Below are 25,129 nucleotides of genomic sequence, written 5' to 3'. Positions count from 1 at the left end.
AGTGATCATTGTCTTAAAGGTTGGAGACCACTGATCTAGCCAAAAACTTGGGTCAACTTAGATCTACATTACAGCAAAAAGTTGACTTAAGTGGTGCAACTCCAGCTACGTTATTTATGTAAAGTTACTGCATGGTCTACACTCCAGGTTGTCAATGGGAGAAACTCTCCTTTTGACTTTCCTTACTCTACCTCAGACACGAAGGTTAACAGGATCCACAGGACAGTTATCTGCAATCGATTCAGCAGCTCTTCACTAGACCCACTAAATTGACCACTGGCAGATTGATCTCTGAGCAGGATCCAGGCTGTAGTCTAGATCCGGGGGACGGAGGGGAGATGGATGTATGGCACACTAACCATATCTGGTCTGCTAAGTGTTTTAATCCACCCGTCCACCTCTGCTGCACAAAGCAGCTCTGCTCAAAGTGGCTAGCTGCTCTCTGTGGGTCTCTGTGCTGCAGGGGGAAGGGAGGTAGGCTTTGTGTGTTCCTCCCAGTGCAGCTAGCCATATAGCCTCTGGATCAGCGGTGGGCAATAATTTTAGCCTGGGTGCCTAAACGGGAATGGGTGGGGCTACTGCACCCCCAGACCATGATTGGTGTGGGGGTGCAGGAGCCCCTTTGCTCCCCCTTCCCACTAAGTACCCATGCCCTGGAAGAGGCTTGGCATGCTCCCCCAGGCCAATCAGGGCTGGGGAGTGCGGGAAGCCTCCTCCCGCCCTGCGAGCAGCGCGTTGCACTTTGAAATGCTGTGGGCTCCTCACAGGCCAGTGGTGCTGTAGGCCTCCAGGGCCTCAGCCATGTGGCTGGCACGGGTCAGCGTGTCCCCCTGGCACAGACAGAAGTCCTGCTAGGGCTGAGGCAGTTCAGCCAGCTGCAAGCCATTCAGTTTCATGCCACCTGTTCCACTCGCCAGCGGCTCCAAGGGGTGGAGGTTCCCTCAGCAGTAGCCTTCTGGAAGAAGAGGAAGTAATGCCAGCGTAGCTGGATGGGGGGGGTGAAGGGCGGGGAGCATGCCACAGAGGCAGTCCCGTGTGGGGCAGTGAAGGATCGTGGTGGAGCAGGGATTTGCAGGCAGCAGCGCGCACTGCATCCAGTTCAGGGACATTATGAGTGCACAGCTACTGTACGCGCAGCCAAACCTGCTGCTGGTGCCCTCCCCTTCCTTCAGCTCCAGGTTAGGCTGCATGCACTGCAGCTGGCTATGGTGCCTCCAAGCACACAGCAGCTGGACTTGAAGTCTAACCTGCTGTCGTGGAAGTAGGAGGGTGCTAATAGCAGGTGAGGCTGGTTGTGCCACTCAAAATCGGCTCACATGCTGCTTGTGGCATGTGTGCTGGGGGTTGCCAGCCCCGGTGTAGTAGAACGGTTTGTGCTTTGTAATCAGTGCATAGGTTTATCGTTTATTTCAGGGGTCTCCAAACTTTTCAGCCCGAGGGCCGCATTAACTATCAAACAGCAGTTCGGGGGCCGACTACACACTTGAGGTCCAAATAAAAAACAATCAAAACATGGATGTTGTTTTTAATTATTTATTTAATATTATTTTATTCAGTTATTATTTAATAACACATTCATACACTACACATGAACACCTGTATTAGTGTGAATGGTGAAATTGTTTCCTGGATGCCAAAATAGCAGACATTTCTGGCTTTAGATTTGTTGTCCCTAACATCAACAGTGACCTGAGATTATCATCGGACAAGTTTGTTCTCAAATTGTTCTTCACGTATTTCATTCTTGAAAATGTTTGTTCACACAGGTATGTTGTTCCAAAGATTGAAAGGTACCTTGATGCAAAAGTTTTGACATTAGGAAAGTCTTCCTTGGGCAAAAACTGGTAAAAACCCACCAGTCCTATTTTGAACTTGTCCCTAAGGAGGTCATTTGCTTGCAACTCAATGACTTCCAGCTGCAGTTCATCTGGGCAACTGGCCACATCTGCTTCAAATGGGTTTTGAAACAATCTCACTTCTTCTGCCTTTGAATCCAAAAAGGTCTCCACGGGCCGGATGAGAAGGCCTCGCGGGCCGCATCCGGCCCCCGGGCCGTAGTTTGGAGACCCCTGGCTTATTTGCTTGATTCAGTTGAATGTGGCAAGTGCTGAACTTACTTGAAAATAAAATGAGAGGTTCAGCAGTCACATTAAGGATATGTCTATACCGCAACTGGAAATGTGCGTCCTGGTCCTGGTAGACTTGTGCTCGCTCTGTTTGAGCCAGCATGCTAAAAATAGTAACATAGTTGTTGCTGCACAGGCAGTGAACTAGTTGCCCATTTCTAAGCCGGACTGAGTTTGGGTATGTGCCTAAACCAGCAACTTCTATATTGCTATTTTTAGTGAACTAGCTCAGGGCTGGCATGAATTTGTCTACCTGACTGCAAAGCATGCTTCTGGCTCAGAGGTGTAGCGAGGCTGTTATGCGCACTGGGCAAAGGCAAATTTGTGCCCCACCACACCGCCACTGTGCGGCAAGGCCCCGAATCTGGTGCCTGGCTGAGCCTGACCCCTGGGAGGAGGTAGAGGAGTTTGTACTGCATCTTACTCAACCCCCTCCAGTTTGGGGCTGAGCCCCACATGCACTAACACTCTGGCAGAGGGTCTTTTTCATGTCTTTTACATAAGTCGAATTCTTAAAATGCGTACGTTTTATAAAACACAAGAGAAATAAATGTTATACAACCTAAATATGAATTTCATCACTATATTTCAGTCAAGCATTTAAAACCACTGTTACAGCAAATGAGGAACTCGTTGCTTTAATGAATATAAACAGTAAAAAAAGATTTTGAGCATATCAAATTTATTGTAAGCAATCTATAATGCTTCCTAACTGCCCAGTTACTTACCTAGTTAACCTAATTGTTTTTCATACTGTCGCACACCGATTAAACTACATGAGTTATGAATGTAAAAGATTAATTTATCTGTTAAAGTAATACTCAGTTATATTAGACAAACTTTTAAATAAACAACATGAGAATCACCTTCTCTTTCTTGAAGGCTACTTATTGCTTCAAGTGCCTAAGGCTGAGGATACACTGCAAGCATGGCTTTGTCTGCCATGAGGACTTTTTCCTTCAGGCTGTGGTGAGATAAAGTAAAGATTTATCTTCAGGCTGTGGTGAGATTAAGTAAAAAGGAGAGGTCTCTCTGAGCTGCTTTTCCAAATTTCACACGTCATTCAAATGAAGCCATAGATATCAAAATTCAAGGCCAACTTTGTCTTGAGCAGATTGTGAACACCTGGAGAGGCAATCACAACATCAGAACATGTATAAGACTTTTTGTTGAGAGCTATATTAATCCCATGTCTCTGCTATGACTTAGAGATGTGGGTGACCTATAGAAAACATCCGCATTTTCTTAGGAAAATCTGCAACAAAATGTGGGGTGATCTATCACTTCAGTAATGCCAACTTCTTTAGAATTGAGGCTCTAATAATCCAGCACCAGCTGAGGTTGAGAACCAGCTGTGTGCACGTATCTGATATATTTTTACCAAAACTCCTGCATGCCCAACTCACCAAAGGAGAAAGGAAACAAGGAGGCCAAGAAGAATGGTATAGTATAGAGCAGTGTTTCTCAACCTTTTTTAATAAGCTTCAGAGGGGTAGCCGAGCTAGTCTGTAACAGGAAAAACTTAAACAACAAATAGTCTAGTAGCACTTTAAAGACTAACAAAACACCTAGATGGTGGTATCATGAGATTTTGTGGGTGGAAGTGGGTTTTGCCCGCGAAAGCTCATGATACCATCTACGTGTTTTGTCAGTCTTTAAAGTGCTACTAGACCATTAAGTTTTTTTAAAGTACCTTTTTTTAAAAAAAAAAAAAAATAGTACCCCAATGTACCTGCGTGCCCCCCCTTCCCTCCCCCCCCCCCCCCGGCTCAGCTCCTGGCTCGCTACTCTAAGTGTCAGGGGGTCTGTGTGGTGTGTGCCCCACTCCCACCCCAGCACGCGCCCCCCCCCGGGGTGGCTCCCAGGGACAACTTCCCCCCCCCCCCTCGCCCCTGCCCCTCCCTCGCTACACATCTGTTCTCGTTACAGTATAAATATACCCTAACAGTATAGGCACTCTGTTTCTCATTTGAAGACTTTCTTTTGGCACCTTAACGGCACAAAATATGTGGATACAGCTTCCTTTGAATAAAGAAGAGCGGAACTGGGTCGTTTGGGGAGCAAACTCCATTGGCTTCCGTGGGATTACACCAGAGAGAATTTTGCCCTGGTGATAAATTTAGATCAGGTGCAAGCATGGAAGTCCCCAGGCTCTGTTCTCTGGCTCTCCTCCTACATTATGTGCTTGCTGCAGGTTGGTTAGAGAACAAGTGTTTGGTTATGATAACTTATTCTTGTTAGCAGAGCCAGCTGGTGTTGGGTAAATAATATCAGTTGAAATAGTGTGAATAAAAAAGCAGCTTTATCCTAATTGTGAGTAAAATCTGGCTAAGTGCTATCATGCATAAAAAAATCTGCTAATGACTATATTTCTCTTGTAGGGGTGTGTGCTGAAGCAACAGCTGTTGAACTATGGCATGCATAAAGGTTTGGTGTTCTTTAGTCCTGAGCTTTTTGCTGCCTCATTCTTATGCCCATATGGACTTCTTCACTTCAATTGGTAAGATTTGCTTCTGTATGTACAGTGAACTGCAGAGTTCTGTCTGCCAACTTTCATAACTGACTCTGGTTATGTAATTAAAGATGAAGTTGTGTGCTTTAAATTATCAGAGCTCTAAATGCACTAGTAGTTCTTAGTGCCCTCACTTTTTTTCTTTTTTGAGAGAGAATTTTCCGTCAATCACTTCAGTTCTTAAAATGACAAGAGGCCAGGATACATATCCACGGTATATGTTTAGAGGTATTGGATTCAAACCCATAGTTTGGATAGAGGACTACTTCTTGTGTATTGAGTAAATGAAATAATTCTTGATTCGGCTGTACAATGTTGTCTCCTTTCCCTGAAATATTTTAATAATATATGAAATGTTTCTTAAACTGGTGTTTACTTTAGGATTATATGGTTCGTCTGCCTTTTTGCTGTATTTCTTGCAGGATTTACTGCTTTATGAATCTGTAGCTGAGAACCAATCTGTCAGTGCAAGCAAAGCAAGTTAAACACATACTGCTTTGTGTACCTCCATAATTCTTGCCATGGGTCAGTTATGTTTGAATAACAGCTTACTCCCTCATTGTGTCTATTCTGTACTAATTGAGTCCTGAATTAGTCATAATGCTAAATTTGTGACACTGCATTTGTTTCCAAGGCAACAGGTTATCACAGGATTGTGTGTCTCTAAGTTCCATCAATGGGAGAGTAATCCTATTTGAACGCTTCATTATGGATAATAACAAGAATGACTAGCCAAGTAAACACCTTCTTGAATGTTTTGCATCCAAGTTTGTTGCAATGGGAAATCATTCTAAAACAGTGTTTCTCAGCCTTTTTGATACCAGGGACCAGCTCGCTCCCTTACTAAACTGTCAGGGAGATCTCCGGGACTAGAGAATGTTCGTGGACTGGGGTTTGAGAGAGAGAGAGAGATCTAAATGATGAGGAGCAGGGAGATCTGATAATCAGTTGAAATCATTGCTTCCTCTCTAGGTCACATGACAGACTTAATTAACACAGAAAAAGATCTAGTGACATCACTGAAAGATTATATCAAGGCAGAGGAGACCAAGCTGGAACAGATCAAACAGTAAGTGTCTGGTTTCGTAACACGAATATTTAATTGTGACTCCACCTTTATGTACATGAAAGTTCTCGAAAGTTTAACAGATCTCTTGACAGATCTGAGCAATAAATTACTCGGGGATAAAAATTTGTAATTTTTGCAAGATTTTGTTTCCTAACTAATTTTTTTTGAGGCATTCTTTTAATTAATTGGTTTTAGGACAGTCCTGCTTTCTGTATTGAGAAATTCTGATGCCTTTTGGCAGGATTCCCAGGGGAGTGAAGTTCTTACAAAAAAGTGTCTTGCTGATGATGGGAAAAGAACAAACCAAAAGTGTGTGTTAGAGAGAACACGATGTGCTGTAGCTTAACCAAGTTTGATCAGATGTTGCGGTGTGGATGAGCTGTAACTAGTCCAACAGCCCTCCCAGATGAATTCTAGTAGATCATTACAAAAACACCTGATGCCATAATCTCTTCTACATGTCATACTTTTTTCATAAAAGCCGAGTTGGTTTAAATTAGGGCTGTTGATTAATTGCCATTAACTCACAATCACGATTTTAAAAAAATTGAGCGCTGTTTTAATCATGCTGTTAATACCAGTTGAAATGAATTAAATATTTTGGATATCTTTCTGTTTTCAAATATATCTTATTTCAGTTACAACACCAAATACAAAGTGTACTGTGCTCACGTTATTGCTTATGATTATAAATATTTGCACTGTAAAAATGACAGTCGTTCAGTTCACTTTATTTAATTACGACAGTGATTGTGCTACAGTACAAGTACAGCTTACTTTTGGGGCAGAAGTTGAGGGGGAGAGGGTGTCAGGAGCTGCACTCGCAGAAGGCTGGCTTAAAAGCTGGCTCCCTGCCAGCATTGGCTCCGCCTGCCTCCTCTATATGTAAAAATGTAATTGCTGAATAATTCAGCAGTTACACATTTACAAAAATAAATGTTTGCTAACATCCCTAACACATACTTATGAGGTAGAAACTACACAACTGCAACGGCTAAAAAAGAAACTATTTTCTACTGATGGTATGTGACTCTGATGATGAAAAGGAACATGTCACTCCATGCTTCTTTGGGTTGTTACCAAGCAGTGCTTCCAAGCCAATGAGGAGTTCTTTCTCTGGAATGGGGGTGAAAGCATGAAGGGACATATATGTATATCAACAGGTTTAAAAACCAAAGACTTCAAATTTAAACAAAACACCTTGTTTTTAAAACTTAGTGTACACAATTTTACAGCTGCGGAGTATGAGTACATTCCACTGGCTACTGAAGTTGGAGAAAAGAGGGGTCATCAATTTGTGTATGGATTATGGTCCAGTTTATTTAGTATAGAAGCTTATTAGGAACAAAGTCTTGGCTTCAGCCTCCTTTATAGCTGTAAAGATGGCTTGCAGGCTCTTTAAAACTCTCATAGAATAGTGAAAATTCAGTGCTGTCAATTCAATGAAATCCTGTTATCAGGCCTTTTGTATATTACAGTGTTTATAAAAGCTAGAAGCATTTCACAGAGCAGGCTCAACCCCTGGCCATGGAAGAAAAGCGCACAGCTTGTTAGTAAGCCTGTATTTAGCTGACAGCTAGCACTAGCACTTCCACTAGGGAGACATGTTCAGTTGAAGGGCTGGTCTATACAGGGCACTTTTTTATTATTGGGTCTCTGAGATGTAGCAAGTCCACACCATTGAGACCTAGCTCCTCTCCCCTCCCACCGGCGTAGACAGTGTTAGGTTTACAGAAAAAGTCTGTCAACCTAGCTTCTCCTCCTTGGGGAGGTGGATTACTTGTGCCAATGGGGGACTCCATCCATCTCCCCCCCCCCCCCCATCACATTGGGTAGCTTCTACACTGTAGTTGAGCAGTTGTGCTGCTATAAAGGATTATGTGCAGACATACCAATGTTCTGCTGTGGAGGAGGGTAACCACAACATGGGGCTTCTGTGGGCAGGAAAGGGCTTCAGGTGGGGTTGGGAGGATCCATGGGAGGAGTAAATATAAGGGTGTAAAAATGAGTTTAAACATGTAACCATATAACTGCTAAAATTGTAAGAATTACAAGTGCATCAGGCTCTCCAGTATAAAGCTTAAATAAGCCAGGATAGATAAGGAGCTGTTCCAGCCTCTACTGGTTAACTAGAATTGGGACTTACTGGTTAACCTTTTGCATCCCTAGTGAATAGTGTGTAAAAAAAAAAATTGTATCCAACGCCCCAAAAGGAGCAGTCAGTCAACTAGGTAAACTTACTTTCTGTGTGTCTAAATATAAATTCTATTTACTGTGAAGTGAGCTTGTGCTAAGTTTATGCAAGGTTCCCTACTTTCTGCTATGGTAAACTAAAGTTCATTAGCAGGTTTGTGTGTATATTAAAATAACTTTCAGTTTTCAATAAGCTACTAGCTTTTATTTTGCATTGCCCTGTACAAATTGTTGAAAGAGAGTTTAGAGGGTTTTTTTTTTTTTGCAACCTGATATAGGACAGCTTCTCATAAATACATATACTAAGTTGCCTGAAAATAGAGGAATACAGTGCTGCATCAGTTTACAATCCGTTCTTGTCCAGATATTTTAATTGGAACTATGAGAGCCAGGTTTGGCTTTTTTTTGTATGTGTGTATATATATATATTATTTAAATAAAAGCTTAGATTCCAGAGTAGAGTTTTCTGGAAAGGACCAGACTATATGGCTCAGGGCTGAGCATGCTCAGTGACTAACTTTCAAAATTTAATGTCTAGGTACTGTTGTTTTTTTTTTTTTTTTTTTTTCCCCTCCAGTTAGTGAGTAGAACTTATTTTCAACTGTGGTTTTTTTTCTTTTTCCAAGTACAAAATTATATCTAAACATACCATATTAAGACTTTGAATTGCATTACAGGCAGTCCCCGGGTTACGTACAAGATAGGGACTGTAGGTTTGTTCTTAAGTTGAATCTGTATGTAAGTCGAAACTGGCGTCCAGATTCAGCCGCTGCTGAAACTGACCGCCAGTTCTGACTTACATACAGAATCAACTTAAGAACCCCAGGCGTCCCCAAGTCAGCTGCTGCTGAAACTGATCAGCAGCTGATTCCAGGAAGCCCGGGGCAGAGCAACTCTGCCTGGGGCTTCCTGTAGTCAGCGCTGGTCAGTTTCAGCAGAAGCTGACTTGGGGACGCCTGGGGCAGAGCAGCTGGGGTGCTGCTGGGTTGCTCCAGTAGCGCCGCTCCTCGGCGCTACTGGACCAACCCAGCAGCACCCCATCTGCTCCGCCCCAGGCGTCCTATTTCAGCCGCTGCTGAAACTGACCAGCAGCGGCTGAATCAGGACGCCTGGGACAGAGCAGCTGGGGTGCTGCCGGGTTGGTCCAGTAGCACCCAGAGCGGCGCTGCGGGACCAACCGGCAGCGCCCCAGCTGCTCTGCCACAGGTGTCTGGAGAAAAGCCTAGTCTGCTGGGGGGGGGGGGGGGGGTTGCGTACTAGCTCCCCCCCCCCCCCCCCCAGCAGACCAGGAGGACGCGGGCGGCGGACCGAGACGCACCGCGGTCCCGCCACCTGGGTCCTCCGCGGCTTTGCTCCCCATCTCCCTGGTCTGCCAGGGAGACGGGGAGCAAAGCCTCTGAGGACGCCAGCAGCGGGACAGCCGCGGGGCGTCTGGGCTGTCCCACTGCTGCCTTCCCCGCGGCTTTGCGAAGCCTTGGGGAAGCCGGCAGCGGAGCAGCCCAGGCGCGCCTGGGCTGCCTCGCTGCCCGAGCCCCCCCGCGGCTTTGCTCTGCGTCTTCCTGGTCTGCAGACCAGGGAGACGCGGAGAAAGCCCCGGAGTACACGGGCGGCAGGACCGCGAGGTCCCACAGTCCGTGTCCTCCGGGGGAGCCCCATTCGTAACTGCGGATCCGATGTAAGTTGGATCCGCGTAAGTCGGGGACTGCCTGTATTCATTTCTGAGTGAAATCTTACAAAGCAATTGCTGGGACACCACATATGGCAGTATTTATTTAGCTTTCTTCCTGCATTTTGTAAAGGAGTCCTGTATTGGCGCACTGTGCTTTATTGCTGAAAGATCATGAGTGACACTACTTCAAGGTTTATACGGCTGAGAACATTTTTTTATTTTTGCAGACACTCTACCTATAGATAAAATAAAAACAAACCGCTTGTATTGGAAGCTTTCAGTCAAGAGACTTATGTAGCTCTACATTAGTTTTACAATACATAGGAAATTATTTAAATGAGATTATATTAAGCTTGTTCCTAATATGTTTCATAGATGGGCAGAGAAGTTAGATCAGCTGACGGACACTGCTACAAAAGACCCAGAAGGATTCTTGGGGCACCCTGTAAATGCATTCAAGTTAATGAAACGACTTAACACTGAGTGGGGTGAGCTGGAGAATCTGGTCCTGAAGGATATGTCTGATGGTAAGTCTGAGGAACATGTATTTGTACTGCCTCTGCAGTACAAAAATCAATGATCAAACACTTTGGCCGGAAAAATTATTTGACTTGTATCTTGCATGCATCATTGAAGAAACCCAATTTTCAACAATGTGAGTCTCTCTTGTAGAACCCTTTTTCCCCTGTATGTAGGTACATGTAATGCACTTATCACCTTATCACATTGCTGATGATGCTGGTAAAAAGTTTGACCAGCTTGGAGCTATACAGAAATAAATCAGAATCTCAAAGAAAACTTCAGTGGCAGAAGGACTAAATCAGTAAATTCAGAGCTCTGTTTCCTCAGAGGGGACTTTTTGATGGTTCTTGGTGTTCAGGTTTGTCACTTGGTTATCCCCTGCCTCCAGCAAGATAGAAACTTGCTAGAGTTTAACTAGGTATCCGCTCCCTGAAACAGTCTATTCGCCAGCCAGTCGTCTTTAGGCTGTGCCTTAGTTTATCTTGCACGTTAATATATATCCCAGTCCCCAAGACGTTTTGAAGCATTCTGTTGTAGTATTTGGCACCTTATCTGTTGAGCACTCTCAGCAATACCATGCATGCTGTCCCCAAGGAAGCAGTATATGTACCTGTTTACTCAAAGACTTTAGGGCTAGAAGAGACAGTCATGATTATCTAATCTGTCTTCTGAACCAGGTCCATAATCCATAACCTCTGGCTGAATTTACTGATTTTTCTGAAGTCCTCAAATATTGATTTTTAAAGACTTTAAAGTCTTGTTTCCCTGTTGACTTCCTGTTGCCTTAGTATGTGAATGGGGCCTTCATTTTGTGGGCTTATAAAACTTAATTTACATTAATTTATACTCTTTTTTTTCACTACCCCAAAAATACTTTCTCTCCCTCCTATCCCAAAAACTGCATGGAAGTTTAAAAAAAAAAATTTGAAGGACTGATATTCAGAAGTATACTCTGAATCAAGATTTTCAATCATGGTGAAGTATTGTGAAAATTAAACTACACACTTAATGCTGAGAAACTACCCCATATAAGCTTCTACTTAAAATAAGGTGTCTTTCAACATCCTTTGGTGTGAAATCAGTGGTGATGTTTATTCCTAATACACTTGCTGGAATAATATCACAGATGCTCCTCAAGGTTGGTACTGCATGGGTAGGAACAATGATACATTTTGCACTTCTAAAATCTGGCACTTTCTGGTCCGGCAACACCCATGGTCCAGCAGGACCGTGGGTTGCTCCTGGACCAGAGAGCCCAGGAGCCTAATAGCAGGAGATCCGGGAGCCTAACAGCAGGAGATTCAGGAGCCCAGCCAGAGCTGGGGGCGGCAGGGCTAGAGGAGCCCCACAGGAGTGCTGGGCCTGGCACCGGAGCCGTAGAACCCTGGCAGCGCAGGGCTGGGGAACCTTGGTCACTAGCAGCAGCAGCAAGGAGAAGAACCCCATCCACCTACGGCAGTATGGGGCTGGGTGCCAGAGAAGCCCGGCAACATGTGGCAGCACAGAGCTGGGGAAACCTGGTTACCTGCAGCAGGGCAGGGCTGTGAGCCTGGAAAAGCCTGGCAGTGCAGAGCTGGAGAACTGTAGCCACCGGTGCAGTGGGGGGCTGGGGGTGAAGAAGCCCAGCTCTGCAGCTGTGCGGAGCCAGGGAAACTTGGCAGTGCAAGGCCAGTACCAGAGCTGGAGAATGCCGGCTACTCACGTCAGCCCAGAGCAAAAAGGGGGGCAGCGGCATCATAATGGACTGCCCTACTGGGGTTCAGAGGCAGAAGGGGCAAGTGGAAAGGACACCTCCCTGATGTGGCAAGTTCTCTTGTTCAGGACTGGTCAGGTCCCAATGGTGCTGGATCAGGGAGGTCCAACCTGTACTATTTTTCTTTTCCTATGCCGTGTTATCTCAGACAATTGCCATATTTCATAGGGGTTCTTTTGGAAGACGAGACTGAAGACGACAAAGAAACTGTTCAATTTAATTATAATTATCTCTGGATTTGCTGTGTTGATTTATAAATGGTCTTGTGTGTGACTTATTCATTGGCTTGTTTGGACACTCGTGAAATGACTTACTGAAAAAATCCAGAGAGGTGCACTGTTAGCACACTTGCTCCATGCAAACAGGCTTATGCTTGCTGTTGATCTAGTGTCCCATCCAAAGATGGTAACTTTTGTAAGAACATTTAACTCTGATGTAGTAATAGCCAGCAGTGAGATACTTGCTTTCATCCTACAACTTGTGTAACAATATTTAATTGTAACTTAAATGTTTGTAATATTAACTCCAGAACAAGCAAATCCCAGTCCTTTTCTTGGTTGTCTTAACCTTTTTCTTTTCCCCCTCCCCAAGGCTTTATCTCTAACATGACTATCCAACGCCAGTATTTTCCTAATGATGAAGATCAGGCTGGTGCAGCCAAAGCTCTCCTACGGCTCCAGGATACCTACAATTTGGATACAGACACCCTCTCAAAGGGGAATCTTCCTGGTAAGAAACACCTGTATTAGTTTGGAAAGATTACTATGAAATTATAGAACACCTAGATTATAAACCTTTTTTCAGAGTCTTTTCTTCATGCCTGTCTGTAGAGGACTTAACATGTTGTTGATAATGTGAAAGAATGCAGAGTTTGCTAATCTTCAGCCAGTCTGTGTTTACATAACCTGGACCAAATCACACAAGTTTAATTCAATGACTTCAGGAAGTTGTAAGTAACATCTCCCTGAAGTGCCAGGTTGTACCCTGGTTTACTCTGGCAAAACAAGCACTGGTACTATAACACTTCCTTGGGATTGTCTGATGGGGAGGGATATAACAAATGCTGAAATACTAGGCAACACCCAAGCCTCCTCCCAGGTTCACTTTTGGATGTGTTGGACTTTCCCTCCGTTCTTTGGCAATGTGAATGTTGCAACTGTTTTCTTCATCACTATCTTGCCTTCTGATGGGTTTGCTGCTGCCAGGACACTGTGCTTGGGTTTAGAATGGCAAATACTGGTACAGCCAGTCCCCGAGTTGCGAACAGTTGACTTACAACCATTTGCATTTACGACCGAAGCTGTCGTAAATGGTGGACCCTGAGTTACGAATGCGATCCGCACTTACGAACAGTGCGGTTGCATGTAACTCTATGGGGTCCAACTTATGAACAAACTGAGTTATGAACCAATTGCTTGGTCCGTAACCGGTTCATAAGTCGGGGAGAGGCTGTATTAAATTCTGACTTGCACAGAGCTAGATTCAGTGGATGTTTGTATGTAGGAAGAAGTAAAAATCAGTTTTATATTTGGCTGCTTATGGAGCTACTGCCTGTGATCAAGCAAAATTCTTTTCTAGAGCAAGGTTAATTGCTCAATATTTCAAGTTGCAAGTGAGTTTCTGTTTATAAGCTCACTTCGTAGCTCCTCTCTAAAATACCGTAGAATTCGCACACATGGCCGAATGAAAATTAGATTGTCTATAAAAAAAGCTACATCGTAAAAGACAGAACGTGTGGAAAACAGACATAATCACTTGCACTTATACAAAGCTAGCTAAAATAATATTCACAGTTGTGTCTGGGGAAGAAAAGTATAAAAGTTCCTAAATGTCTGTACTGGTTTCTCTCTCCCTCTGTTCTCTTCAAAAACAGTGCTTTCGCAACTGAGAGAGAAATGAGCACGTCATGATCCATGTTCTGTTTTCATAAGCTGTCATGTTTAGATATAGAACCAATCACTCCCAGTTTTATTAAGTATGTTGCAAAGCATCTTTCCTGGTTTTGTTAATCTTTACTATTTCAAGGTTATGACAATTTAAAAAAAAAACAAAAAAAAACCCCGATCTTCATCTGTTGATATTGTCTCTAAGAACTTAAGTGAATTTATGGATCATATTCTATTGTCTTTTTTACAAGCCAAACTGTGTGCTGCCTAGTAGTATAATTCTGTTTTTAATAGTATTGTGATAAAATTACATCATCGAACCCATCATAATGCTGATCATTTTCATCCTAGAACAGGGGTCTCAAGCTCCCAGCCCAAGAGCTGTCACCAGCCAGATCAATTGTGGAATCTGGCCTGGAATGCTTGAGGCAAGGGCATACTGTCCATTACTACCCCACCCCTACCCGCCATCACAGTTTCTCTTCTTCCCCCCTGCCCTGCACCCTGTCCCTAAGGGTGTAGCTCTGGGGATCACTGGGCAGGGGAGGGTGGGTGTTCCTGGCGCTGCAGGTGCAGCTGCAGCAGCCATCTTTTCCTCTCCTCTGCACTTCCCCTTGCTGCAGGAGCCACAGGGGAAGTAGAGTGCCCTGGGCAAGTGCAGCCCCAGCCCACCAGGAGTCCTGGGCTGTATTGTGCAATCTCTCTAGCTTTGGATAGCCTTCGGGCTGGGAGTTTGAGACTCCTGTTTCAGAAGTAAAGTTATGTGGTTTTCCTAGCCTCTAGGGTTAATTGAATTCTAAATCTAGTATTTTACTTATTTGTCTTCTGTAGACTTTTCAGTCATTAATGTATCCAGTTTTACCTCCATAGTCTTTGTTTTGTCCGGTTCATTTGAGCATTGCTACCTCTTTGCCCAATTGCTCTGAATTTCAGGCCTTCTTGTTTTTTAAACTGAGATTGTATTGAGCAGTTGCCCTGGCTATTACTATAGAAAAATGCACAATTACTGTATAATTTTTTTGTCACACAAGTAAGTGTTAGTTATTAGTGCTGTTTGTGTGGTGAGCGTAAATCCTTTAAACTTGATTCTCATCTGTGGATGTTATGTTTTCTAAGCATCCATATTACACCTGCAAGCAATAAATATTATGGGAGAGGAGGCTTGAGGCTGTGCCCTTTTGACACAATCCAAAGTGGGGTAGGTTCTCAACAATATTCCTTTGCTACCTCGTTTTTTGGGGGGGGGGGAAAGGGGTGCGGTGGGGAGTATGTCTATAGTGTAGAAAACATTTTGTGGCTGGCTCAGGTCAGCTGACTCAAGCTTGCAGGGGTATAAAATTGCAGAATAGATGTCTGGTCTCAGGCTGGAGCCCAGGCTGAGACCCTAGAGGAGATGAGAGGCAGGCTCCAACCTAAGACTGAACTGCTGTGTTCAAGTCCTGTGAGCCTGAGCCCCATGAGTCAGCTGACCTGAGCCAGCCACAGGTGTCTTTATTGCAGTGTAGACCTACTCTACACTACACCCTCTTTCTTCCCTCCCCCACCTCCAATCTAACCTGTGCAACTTAGCTGAAGTGGACATACTTGCTGCAGTGTATTCCATGTGGTAAGGTTGGTGGGGGCTGCTCTCTAATCAACTCAGTAGCTTTGGCTACTCCTCTTGTCCTGATGGAGAGCACTCAGAGGTTAATTTTATTACATCTAAACAGATGTGATAAATTGACCACCAGTGAATCTATCGCTGCAGCGTGGATACAGCATGTAGTGAAGACAAACCCAAAGAAGTTGACGGTGGTGGAACCCCTTTGAGACAATCTGCATGAAATTAAGAGTCTAAAAATCAAGAATTTAATTAAAACAAAGTAAAAGATGATTTGATTACAATGAAATAAATTGAACACACAGCATATTTAGTCTTAAACCCTGTAACTAAACCCTAGATGAGCTTTTTTTCAGTGAATAGAAAAATACTTACCTTGAGAAATTGGAGGGCAGAGAGCAGATGCTACAGACCAAAAAACTAGGAAATCCAGTTTACATTCATGATTATATTAACTCCAGGTGTAAAAGTAAAGCAGTTGAGCTGATTCAATGAAGGACACTGCTTTTCCTCTAGTGTTTCTTTTACACCATCCTGTACTTTCAATATATTTGCCATTTCCCTTATATGAGACAGGGTTTTATTCTTCAGTGGGCCCTGAATTATAGAGGTAAAAATAGGAACCTGTAATTTACTTACGAAGACTTCAAATTAAACTGTGAAATAGAGGCCATTTTAGACCCTGCTTCTAAAAATGAGTTGCTTCAAAACCTTTACCAGCTGTGCAATTACTAATTATCATAGTTGATTCTTCTCTCCCTTCCTCATTCTCATCAGCTTGTCAGTTGCTAATGAGATGTATGACAAATTTTGAAAGACATAAAATGTATCTAGAAATGCCTAACTCAGGCTGTAGAACTGGTGCTTGAACAATTTGAAATTGATTTTTGGGTCAAATCACTTCTGCATAATGTGCTTTTCAGTCACAATCCTTAGTGACTAGTCCACTAAAAACTTTATATAGCTCAGTGCTTATGCATTGTGTGTGGACTTGGATGCCAGCACTAAACAGAATAGAACTTGTTCCATTGTCATACATTTTCTTACTCCCCATTGACCTCAGGTGTGCTGTTCAAAATATGATTGCAAATTCTACATACCTTATCTGTTCTTGCTTTCTTTAGGTGTAAAGCACAAGTCTGTCTTAACAGCTGAAGATTGCTTTGAATTGGGCAAGATTGCATATACTGAAGCAGACTACTACCATACTGAGCTGTGGATGGAGCAAGCTCTGAAACAGCTTGATGATGGAGAGGTGTCGACTGTTGACAAAGTCTCCATTCTAGATTATTTGAGTTATGCTGTGTATCAGCAGGGGGACCTGAACAAAGCAATGACGCTTACCAAGCGACTTCTTGAATTGGGTATGTTGAGACTAGACCCACCATTGTAAAACTGGTATGGCAACTGTGATACAGCAGACTTTTTTTTTATTATTGTCTGTAGATTACTTCTACTTTGCAGAGAAATTGTGGGTGGCTGCTTTTGTCTTACAAGTTATGGGTGAGGAAGGTATCCAATCAAGCAGTTACACTTATTGTATTAAAAAATGATGAAAGTAATCTTTTCTAATATTACTCTTTAATATAATAGTAGATGCAAGGATAGTATGGATCAGGATGGGGAGTTTGGCAAGGGAGGAGTGTTGCAAAATGATGCCTGTATTAAGAAATGATCTGCAACATGAAATCGACTCTTGTGGTACATCTGAATTCATTTTTGGATGGGAATTTGCACTTAAGGGCATGATGGTTTCTATTTTAGGCTAAATTTTACTCTTTGCATACATTTGCTTTCAAGAAGGATAAATGGGAAATTAATAACTGCATTCTTTAAAGAAGAGACAGATATTTCTAGTAGAATTTAACAGCTCTTTTTAGGTTGTAAATTCTTTTCGAATAGAATCCCTTCCTGTGTAAGTTGTACAATGTCTTGTGCAGTGGGGCCCTGATTGTCATTGAAGCATTAGGGATTCCTTTAATACCAATGACTAGGGGGCTGTACCCCCTGTTTGCTATGTTCACCAACCCCCCTTTCATCTCCCCAGAGCACTAGGGAGCTTGAGAGGCCACATGGCTCCCGCCTCCTCCCCCCTCAACTCCTGAGTACTGGGGAGGAGAGAGGCTGTGCAGCTCACCCCTCCTGCCCAAAGTACCAGGGAAGGCTGCATGGAGGGGAGAGGAGAGTGGCTGCATGGCTCCTGCATTGCATTGGTGTCATGATAATTTGAGGCAATCACTGTGTTTCATTGGAAGCTAAATATAATTAAAATTGTCAGTGACTGCATGCATAAGTATTTAGAAGCTCAGTTCTCTTCTAATGTACTGTTTAAAAATAGCAACTTGTTCAACACTTTTTTTTTTTTATATATCTCTTCTGTTTAGATTCTTACACCACTCTCATCACCATAATATCTGGATACCATGTTGCTTAATCTTTTATTTTCTAAACTGTCCAAAATTAGTGTTTTCTTATTCTTCAATATAGTTCAGTCTCCCGCAGATGAATTATATTCTTACGTGTCCGTAAACAGCATTGTTTAAACTGAGCTCCTACTGCAGGATCTCTCTTGTTAATGATGTATGAGGCTGAAAAAACTCGTATGGAGTCTGTAGACCTGACCCATGAAAACTCTATCTTTCAATTTGCAAACTGAGCAAACTTGATTTGAAATCATTGAAAGATAAATATAGCATCCAGTGATGCTAGTGATATTTAGGCACCCTTTCATAGTATACCTAGGCATTTTTATCATTGCGGTACCTGAGTGCCTAAAGGAAGACGTTCTAATCTTAATTCCGAATTAATCTTTTTGCAGTGGTAAAAACCGTTCTATAAATGGAGCACTGAGCTTGCATAGTTTGCTAAAATAGCAGCTTTAGGTGATGCAGTTTGTCAGACAAAACTGCTACTTTAACAAACTATCAGTCTTTCTGTCCCAGCTCTCTCCTTAGGCTTTCCTGGTGGGAACAATGCAGCCTATTTCATACATTATCTCTTCTTCTTCATCTACCTCTCTATTCTTGCAGACTCTCTCCCCAGTGATATAGTTGTATCTTACAACAGTGTCTGGATAGTCCATTTCTTGGATTTTGTTGGATAAACTAAGCTTTCCCGTGTTCATTCTTTGCTTCCTTGTACAATGAGCAAGGAGAACACAGAAATGTTACCTTAACTTGTCCTCTATTTAGTGGGTCAGGCTTTCAGCTATATTTTTCTGATTTTTTTAACTATGTGAGCATGTCTGCTCATTAAGCATTAGTTTTTGGCAACTTCTGTCTAAGAACTAATAGTTGTTTCTTTTCAAGGAGCTATTTTCATGTGCTCTTTCAGGTTGATTCCTACATACTTACTTGTGGTGTGTCTCCATTAGATCCTGAGCATCAGAGAGCAAATGGTAATTTAAAATACTTTGAATATATCATGTCTAAAGAAAAAGAAGCAAATAAGACTGCTACCAAAACAGATAGCCAGATTGACAAGGAAACCAAGGCTAAAAAAAAGGAACCAAACAAAGATTACCTGCCAGAGAGACAGAAGTATGAAATGCTGTGCCGTGGAGAGGGACTTAAAATGGTAAAGTGGACTAGCTTTTTTTTTAAGCTTTTGTTTAATCTACAAAACCAGTCATGCAGTACTCATTTAGAGGTGTCAGAAAGTTCAGTTGTTAAAGAGGAGTCAAGTTTCAGGGATGAGCAAATGCACCTATTAGAATGTTGTTTTCCATGTTACTCCTATCCAAGAGTGGCCTATATTCAAAGCATTTTTGTTGAATATTTGCAAGAAGTTTGTATGCAGCTTGAATATAAAGAACTTGTTGTAGCAATAGGATGGATGAGTATAGGTATATAGTGGAGGAAATGAAGGGAGACAGTGGAACATCTATGAATAAAGAAACTGCAACCCATATGTGAGGGTTAGTGAGCAGCATCCTATTACAAATGTATTTTAATACCAGTGCACCGAGAAAATAAATTAACGGTATTGGATTACAACAAAGATCCATTACTACACACAGTACTGAACCTAAAAAAGAATATAAAGTCAATAATTGCTATAAAATGTCTCTAATATTAAACTAGTTGAAAGAATGACTTCTCAGACAGATCAAGTAGAAATTTTGAGGATACTCCAGCCTCCTCAATTGGTTAAGTACAATTGCTAAGTACAAGTAGGTACAGGAAAACCTAATTACTGTTTTTTGTCCTTAGGCTGTATTTCTTCATTCTATCACACCAGTGAATGACTAGCCTTCTTTAAGTGCTCTTAGATGAATTAATTCATGGGTACTTCACAAAGTTTTCTAAAAAATGGTGAACTCCTTTGAAATCTAGTTTAAGAGCAAGAGGGTTGATCTCTTCTTTCTTAATTTTTGTTGCAATCATATGCAAAACTTACAATTTAACCAATTTGTAAATAACCCATAGTTTAATTTTTGCTAAATTTTAATTTGCTTGATCATACCTCCCCCCTTTATGAATAGTCTACACTGTATAGTCTGCCCCTGGATCTTTCACAGATTTTAGCCTTAATCTCCCATGGACTTAAGTCTCATGCACAGGGGCTATGGCTACATTACGGGGGTTTTCCAGGATACCAGAGGTGTCCTGGAAAAACTCCTTCACGTCTAGGGAATGCATCTGCTCTTCTGCTTGTTTTTGCGGAGAGCAGACACACTCTTTCGGAAGCCCCGTCTTCCTCCTCCACGAGGAAGAAGGGCTCTTCCAAAAGCAGAGGTTTTTCCAAAATTTGGCCCAAATTTTGGAAAAGCTTCTTTGAAAGAAGCTATTGGAAAAAGGTACATAAATTGCAGAGCGCAATTTGCATACCTTTTTCCAAAAGATCACTGTAGTGGTAGACATAACCTGGGTTTGTATGTGTGTGAAGCCCAGGCTAGCTTAAGGACATGGGTTAGAACCTAGGCTCCACTTTAAGAGTTGGGCAGGAGCCCACCCAATTTGCTGTAAGGATGCAGGCCAAACCATTCAAGTTCTTATGCTCCTCTAATGCCCTTCCCATAATTCCCTCAACTGTTCTTGCAAGTGACAGGAAAAGAATCTTAGATTATCTCAGCATAAAGAACAACGAGAGATTCTCCTAGACACCTGGGTGAATGGAGTAACAGTCACAACACTGTGAGGGGTTGGGCTTTGTAGTGAGGACATTGAAACCTGGGTATAATATAGCCTTAGTGTTTTATGCCACCTAAATACAGGTACGAACACCAACAGAGAAAGTGGGCAGATGGAATATGACAGGTCAACAAGTGTGAATATATACTCAGGCTAGTTGGGTAATATTAGGTATGTTTGTCATAGTGTGTAATTGCTTTTATTTAGCATGAATAAGTACTAATGATTATTTGAGACTTGAAGTCAAGTAATTACAAAGTTGAAATGTCACGTGCCTTCAACCAACCAAAATGTGATGCTATCTCCCTTTTCTTAAAAATAAATACGAATGACAGGCTTTTTAAGGAAAGGGGGATAGTGTTGCATTTGGATTGGTTGAAGGCATCTGACTATAAACTTCATAATTTCTTGACATCTAAAGTCTCAATCATTAGAGCTTGCTCACATAAATAGCATTACAAGACACTTGTTTTATTCTTTTTTTGTTCTACCTTGCTTTTAGACACCTCGGAGAGAGAAGAAACTCTTCTGCCGCTATTATGATGGAAACCAAAATCCCAGATACATTCTGGGCCCTGTCAAACAGGAGGATGAATGGGACAAACCTCGGATTGTTCGCTTCATTGAAATTATTTCTGATGAAGAAATAGAAACTGTGAAAGAACTAGCAAAGCCAAGGGTAAAGAGCTTCACTTGTCTCTAGTTTTGGATACTTCGATGCCATCTATAATGTACTATGAGTATCGGCTCAATTCACCTCATGATTGAGTTTGTAAAGTTAGCTTGGGCAAATGCTGTTGCACACAGCAGTTTTTTCCTCTTGATGGCTTACATTTCCAACTGTCCTGTAACTATTAGAATCTCTTCCTGGTGATGGCAGTGCAGATTTCTGTTGTATATGATTTTTGTGGGTGCCGTCCTGGAGGACAAGAAACTCCTTCAACTTGACAATAGTCACAGCATTCCCCCTACTGCAACTTGCCTTGCTCAATATGCTGCTCCCATTACCACATTCCTAATTTATATGAAATACTTGTCACAGGTCACTGTAGTGTATAAATGACAATGATTGATATGGAGATGCCATTTAGAAGCCACCATACCTGTGGTCATGGACACCAAATAATTATTTACCATCTGGACATCTATAGAATAGTAGTACTCCTCTTTAGTCCTCTGAAACTGACTCAGGGCCATGTGGTGCTCTGGGGCAGTTACATATGTCCTTTTCAGCAGCTTTCACCCTAGTTACATTTAGCTTCAAGCTGAAGGAGGTATAAGAGGTTGGAGATAACATAGCCTTATTTTTCCATTTCATCACCTCAATTCTCCAGTCCCATTTGAGGAACCAGATTTCAGAGTGCCAGTCTCTGAATCTGAAGTAACATAGGACAGCCTTACTGTTAAGGAGTCATGAGTGCTCAGGTCAAACAAAAGATCAGCTATCCTGCTGAAAGTCACCCAGCACAATAGAATTGGCAACTGCAATGCCAGAACTAATGAGCATCAAGTGAAGAATAGGCTTGCTGTCTTGTGACCATCTGTTCTTGAGGTAATACTTCAGACTAACTCAATGGATCTGTTTTCAAATGCTGTTCCCCTTATCTACACGTATGCCTATGCTTCCCATGTTGAATACATCAGGAATTGGAGCTCAGTTTGTGTAAATGATGATTGGGTTGCATTGTTGCTGTAGGAAGCACACTCCAAGAAGGTAGCCCAGTAACAAACCAATTCCTTATGGAGCTGAAAGAACCTTTCTGTTATAAGGATCACTAAAATTCTTAAAACAATGCACAGATGTTAGTGGATTTAAACTAAACTTCCTGAGACCATAGCTTTCTAGTCAGATAATGTCCTGTCGGTTATAAAATTGTGCCAGTCTCAGATTCTAATCTCCTATATTGGAAAAACGTGGAACATTCAAACGAAGTGTAGATCCTGCAGGGTTTGGTGGTTGATGCTGAATTAGCCTGTTTTTCAGGACTGTAAGTTCACTTCTTGTATTCTAGGCATTGAGTGTCATAGAAGTCTTAGCCCCATGAAAGGGTGTGTAATTACCACCCAGTGTTCTGCTCTCTTGTCATCAGCTGGCATGAGTAAAGTTTCATTCTGTCTTTGGAGATAGCTTTTATGTAGTGGGCTGTGTGCAATGGTAAATAAAGACTGGACCCTTGAGGGGAAAAATGGGATGAGAACAGTGCACATTTAAGGGCTTCTCTGACTGTTTGAATCAGTTACCGCTGAAATGAATTGAGCCTTTTTTGGAAAATAAAAGTTGATGGTAAAACACTTGCCCAAATTGACACACATTGGTCAAACCCTCATTGGCCTGTAGTCTAGAGATGTCGGTGTGTAGATGACTACATGATTAACTGATAAGCTTAGGCTTATAGGTTAATCCTATCAACTACATGCATTTTCCCCCCTCCTTGCTGCCTCTATCAGAAGCAGCAAGGGCAAGAGAGGTGGGAGCTGGTGCCCTCTCCCTCCTCCCCATTCCCATGCTGCTTCCTCTAATAAAAAGGCAGCAGAGTGGAGGGTGAGGGGGCCAGGCAGAGCCAATACATGCAAGGAGCCAGCTTTTAAACTGGCTCTCCGCATGTGCTGGTTCCGTGGACCCAATGACCCCTTTCTTGCTGCCTCCTACAGAAGCTGCAGTGGGTGGGGACAGGCAGGAGCTGCCTCCCCACCCGTACAGCCTGTATCTGTGAGCCGGGCTCGCCGTGGACAAAGGCTGCTCAGTGCAGAAATAGCTTCTGTCTCCCGGGAGCTTGGACCTCCTCGCAGGCAGGAGGCAGTCTGTGCGTGGAGCTGGTTTTTAAGCCGGCTCTCCTTGCGGACCAGCTCCTGCCTGCCATCCTGCATTGCTGCCTCTGATGGCTAAAATTTCGTGTGGTTACATGACTATTCAATTATATGTTGTCTAAGTGCAGCCCATACCAGTGCCCTTCTAGTGTTTCCTGATGCTAGGCCATGCATCCACTACTCCAGTTATGGCTTGCTGTGTAATAGCTGCCGTTGTAGCAGTAGCAACAGCAACAAACGGTCTCCTTGTGGTGTTGCCATGCCATCATGTGGCAGAAACCGATCTTGTGGAAATGGAGCAGAAAGCTTACTAAAATGGGATGTTGTCAAGTGTTAGTTGGAGAGGAAATATCCTAGAACAGTCTTGGCCAAAGGCCAATTTTTGGATCTCCCAAAAATGTGGGAAGCATTTCACATGATTTGTGATCATGGTGTGGCTGGGGGCATCTGCATTCTATAACAGAGTGCAAAACAGATATGTTATTCAATCAGTGTAGAAAGTTTTGCTAATGCAGCTAAGTTAGATATTTTTCAGATTCTAAGGTAAGCTATTCTTGTTTTCCCCTTCCTTCCACAGTTAACTTTTATTCCAACTGTTCCTTAATGATGCTTTAACATTGTATAGTTAACAAAGTAGAGTTGTGCGTCTTTGACGTACATGCTGTACAACTTCCATCACTTGCCATTTGAACTATGAAGGAATTGAAAGATGTTACCGAAAATAGCTTTTATTTATTGAACCAGCTGTTCTTGTTGCTCCCCAGAAACAAGGAAAACATGTACCACTCACTCACTCCCTCTTTAAGAAGGGCACTGAAGGTGAAACACCTTTTTATTGGTGTTAGAGGTTTCCATGCCTCTGTCACAAAAATACTCTTTGCTGTAAAACACCTCAGTAGAAACTGATTGGATGAAATGCATGGATCCTATGGAAACCTTTTTCCCTCTGTAGGTTTCTGAATGGTCGGATAAATGTGATGCAATATTTACTTTGTAATGCAACTATTCTGATTGGTTCGCTTCACAGCTGAGGCGAGCCACCATTTCAAACCCCATAACGGGAGTCTTGGAGACGGCACATTACAGAATTAGCAAAAGGTAAGAGACTTCATACGCCAAACATTCTGGGCCTGTAATGAGTGCTTGTTCTCTGCTCATTCAGGGAAAAGAGGTGGTCTAAAAAGATATTTGACTTTCTAAATCATCTCTTTAATATGTACAGCTATTGTAACAGGACGTTACTGCTGAGTTTCTCAGTCTTTTCCTCTAACTAGAAGTTCTGTTTTTGCCATTTGTAGCTAGTATTCTTTCCTTCAAATAGTATTTGCACAGGTGCAAAAACTCAATGGTGGTCGTCTTACGCTCACTTTACACAACCACATATGGTATCAACACATTGTCATTGTTCTCATTGCTAAATATGGAAGACTTTGAGAATCCCTTGCATTCAGAAGTGGATTCACCTTATTTTGCATAACAGTTGCATTGGCATGCAGTAACACTTGTTCACTAATCATAAAATGTAATTGTCCAAGATCATCTGTCTTCCTCCTCTCAAACTTTGAAGAAAGCAGTATTTTCTTCTTTACAGGCATCCCGTGTTCCCTCTACTTTGCTAAAAAGCACTGCAGATTTGTGAATGTCTTCATTTTTTTGAAACTTCAAAAAATGATCTTTTAACACTTAAAAATGTATAATTAGGACCTGCCTACTGAGGTCCAGTCCTCTGTAAGCTATTTTGTTTTCCTCACAGAAATTTTGTTCTTCAGCCTTTAACAAAACTAAGAAAAGAACATTAAACTTCCAGATACAGAGGAATTTTCTTTGAAACTCAGCACTATAAACTATTTGCAGAAAGT

General features: G+C 42.4%; 1 protein-coding gene across 5 annotated transcripts in view; it reads left to right on the top strand.

The window, feature by feature from the left end:
• The window catches only part of P4HA1 (prolyl 4-hydroxylase subunit alpha 1), a 53,236-nt gene that overhangs the window by 3,218 nt on the left and 24,889 nt on the right, over positions 1 to 25,129 (top strand). For 2 of the 5 annotated variants that reach the window (XM_075935013.2, XM_075935010.2), the window contains exons 2-9: positions 4,508 to 4,626; positions 5,611 to 5,707; positions 9,945 to 10,096; positions 12,436 to 12,573; positions 16,455 to 16,694; positions 18,704 to 18,906; positions 20,965 to 21,141; positions 24,298 to 24,368. In XM_075935013.2, the coding sequence (XP_075791128.1) occupies positions 4,539 to 4,626; positions 5,611 to 5,707; positions 9,945 to 10,096; positions 12,436 to 12,573; positions 16,455 to 16,694; positions 18,704 to 18,906; positions 20,965 to 21,141; positions 24,298 to 24,368 (1,166 nt within the window). In that variant the 5' untranslated portion in view covers positions 4,508 to 4,538. Of the gene's footprint in view, positions 1 to 3,008; positions 3,096 to 4,507; positions 4,627 to 5,610; positions 5,708 to 9,944; positions 10,097 to 12,435; positions 12,574 to 16,454; positions 16,695 to 18,703; positions 18,907 to 20,964; positions 21,142 to 24,297; positions 24,369 to 25,129 lie in introns of all 5 variants that reach the window. The other 3 variants (XM_075935014.2, XM_075935011.2, XM_075935012.2) reach the window with 2 other exon arrangements.

The sequence above is a fragment of the Pelodiscus sinensis genome, chromosome 8, assembly GCF_052426305.1.
Source record: "Pelodiscus sinensis isolate ZL-2025 chromosome 8, ASM5242630v1, whole genome shotgun sequence".
Classification (NCBI taxonomy): domain Eukaryota; kingdom Metazoa; phylum Chordata; order Testudines; family Trionychidae; genus Pelodiscus; species Pelodiscus sinensis.
Note: the sequence above shows the minus strand (reverse complement) of the source record. Positions and strands in the feature narration are given on the sequence as shown.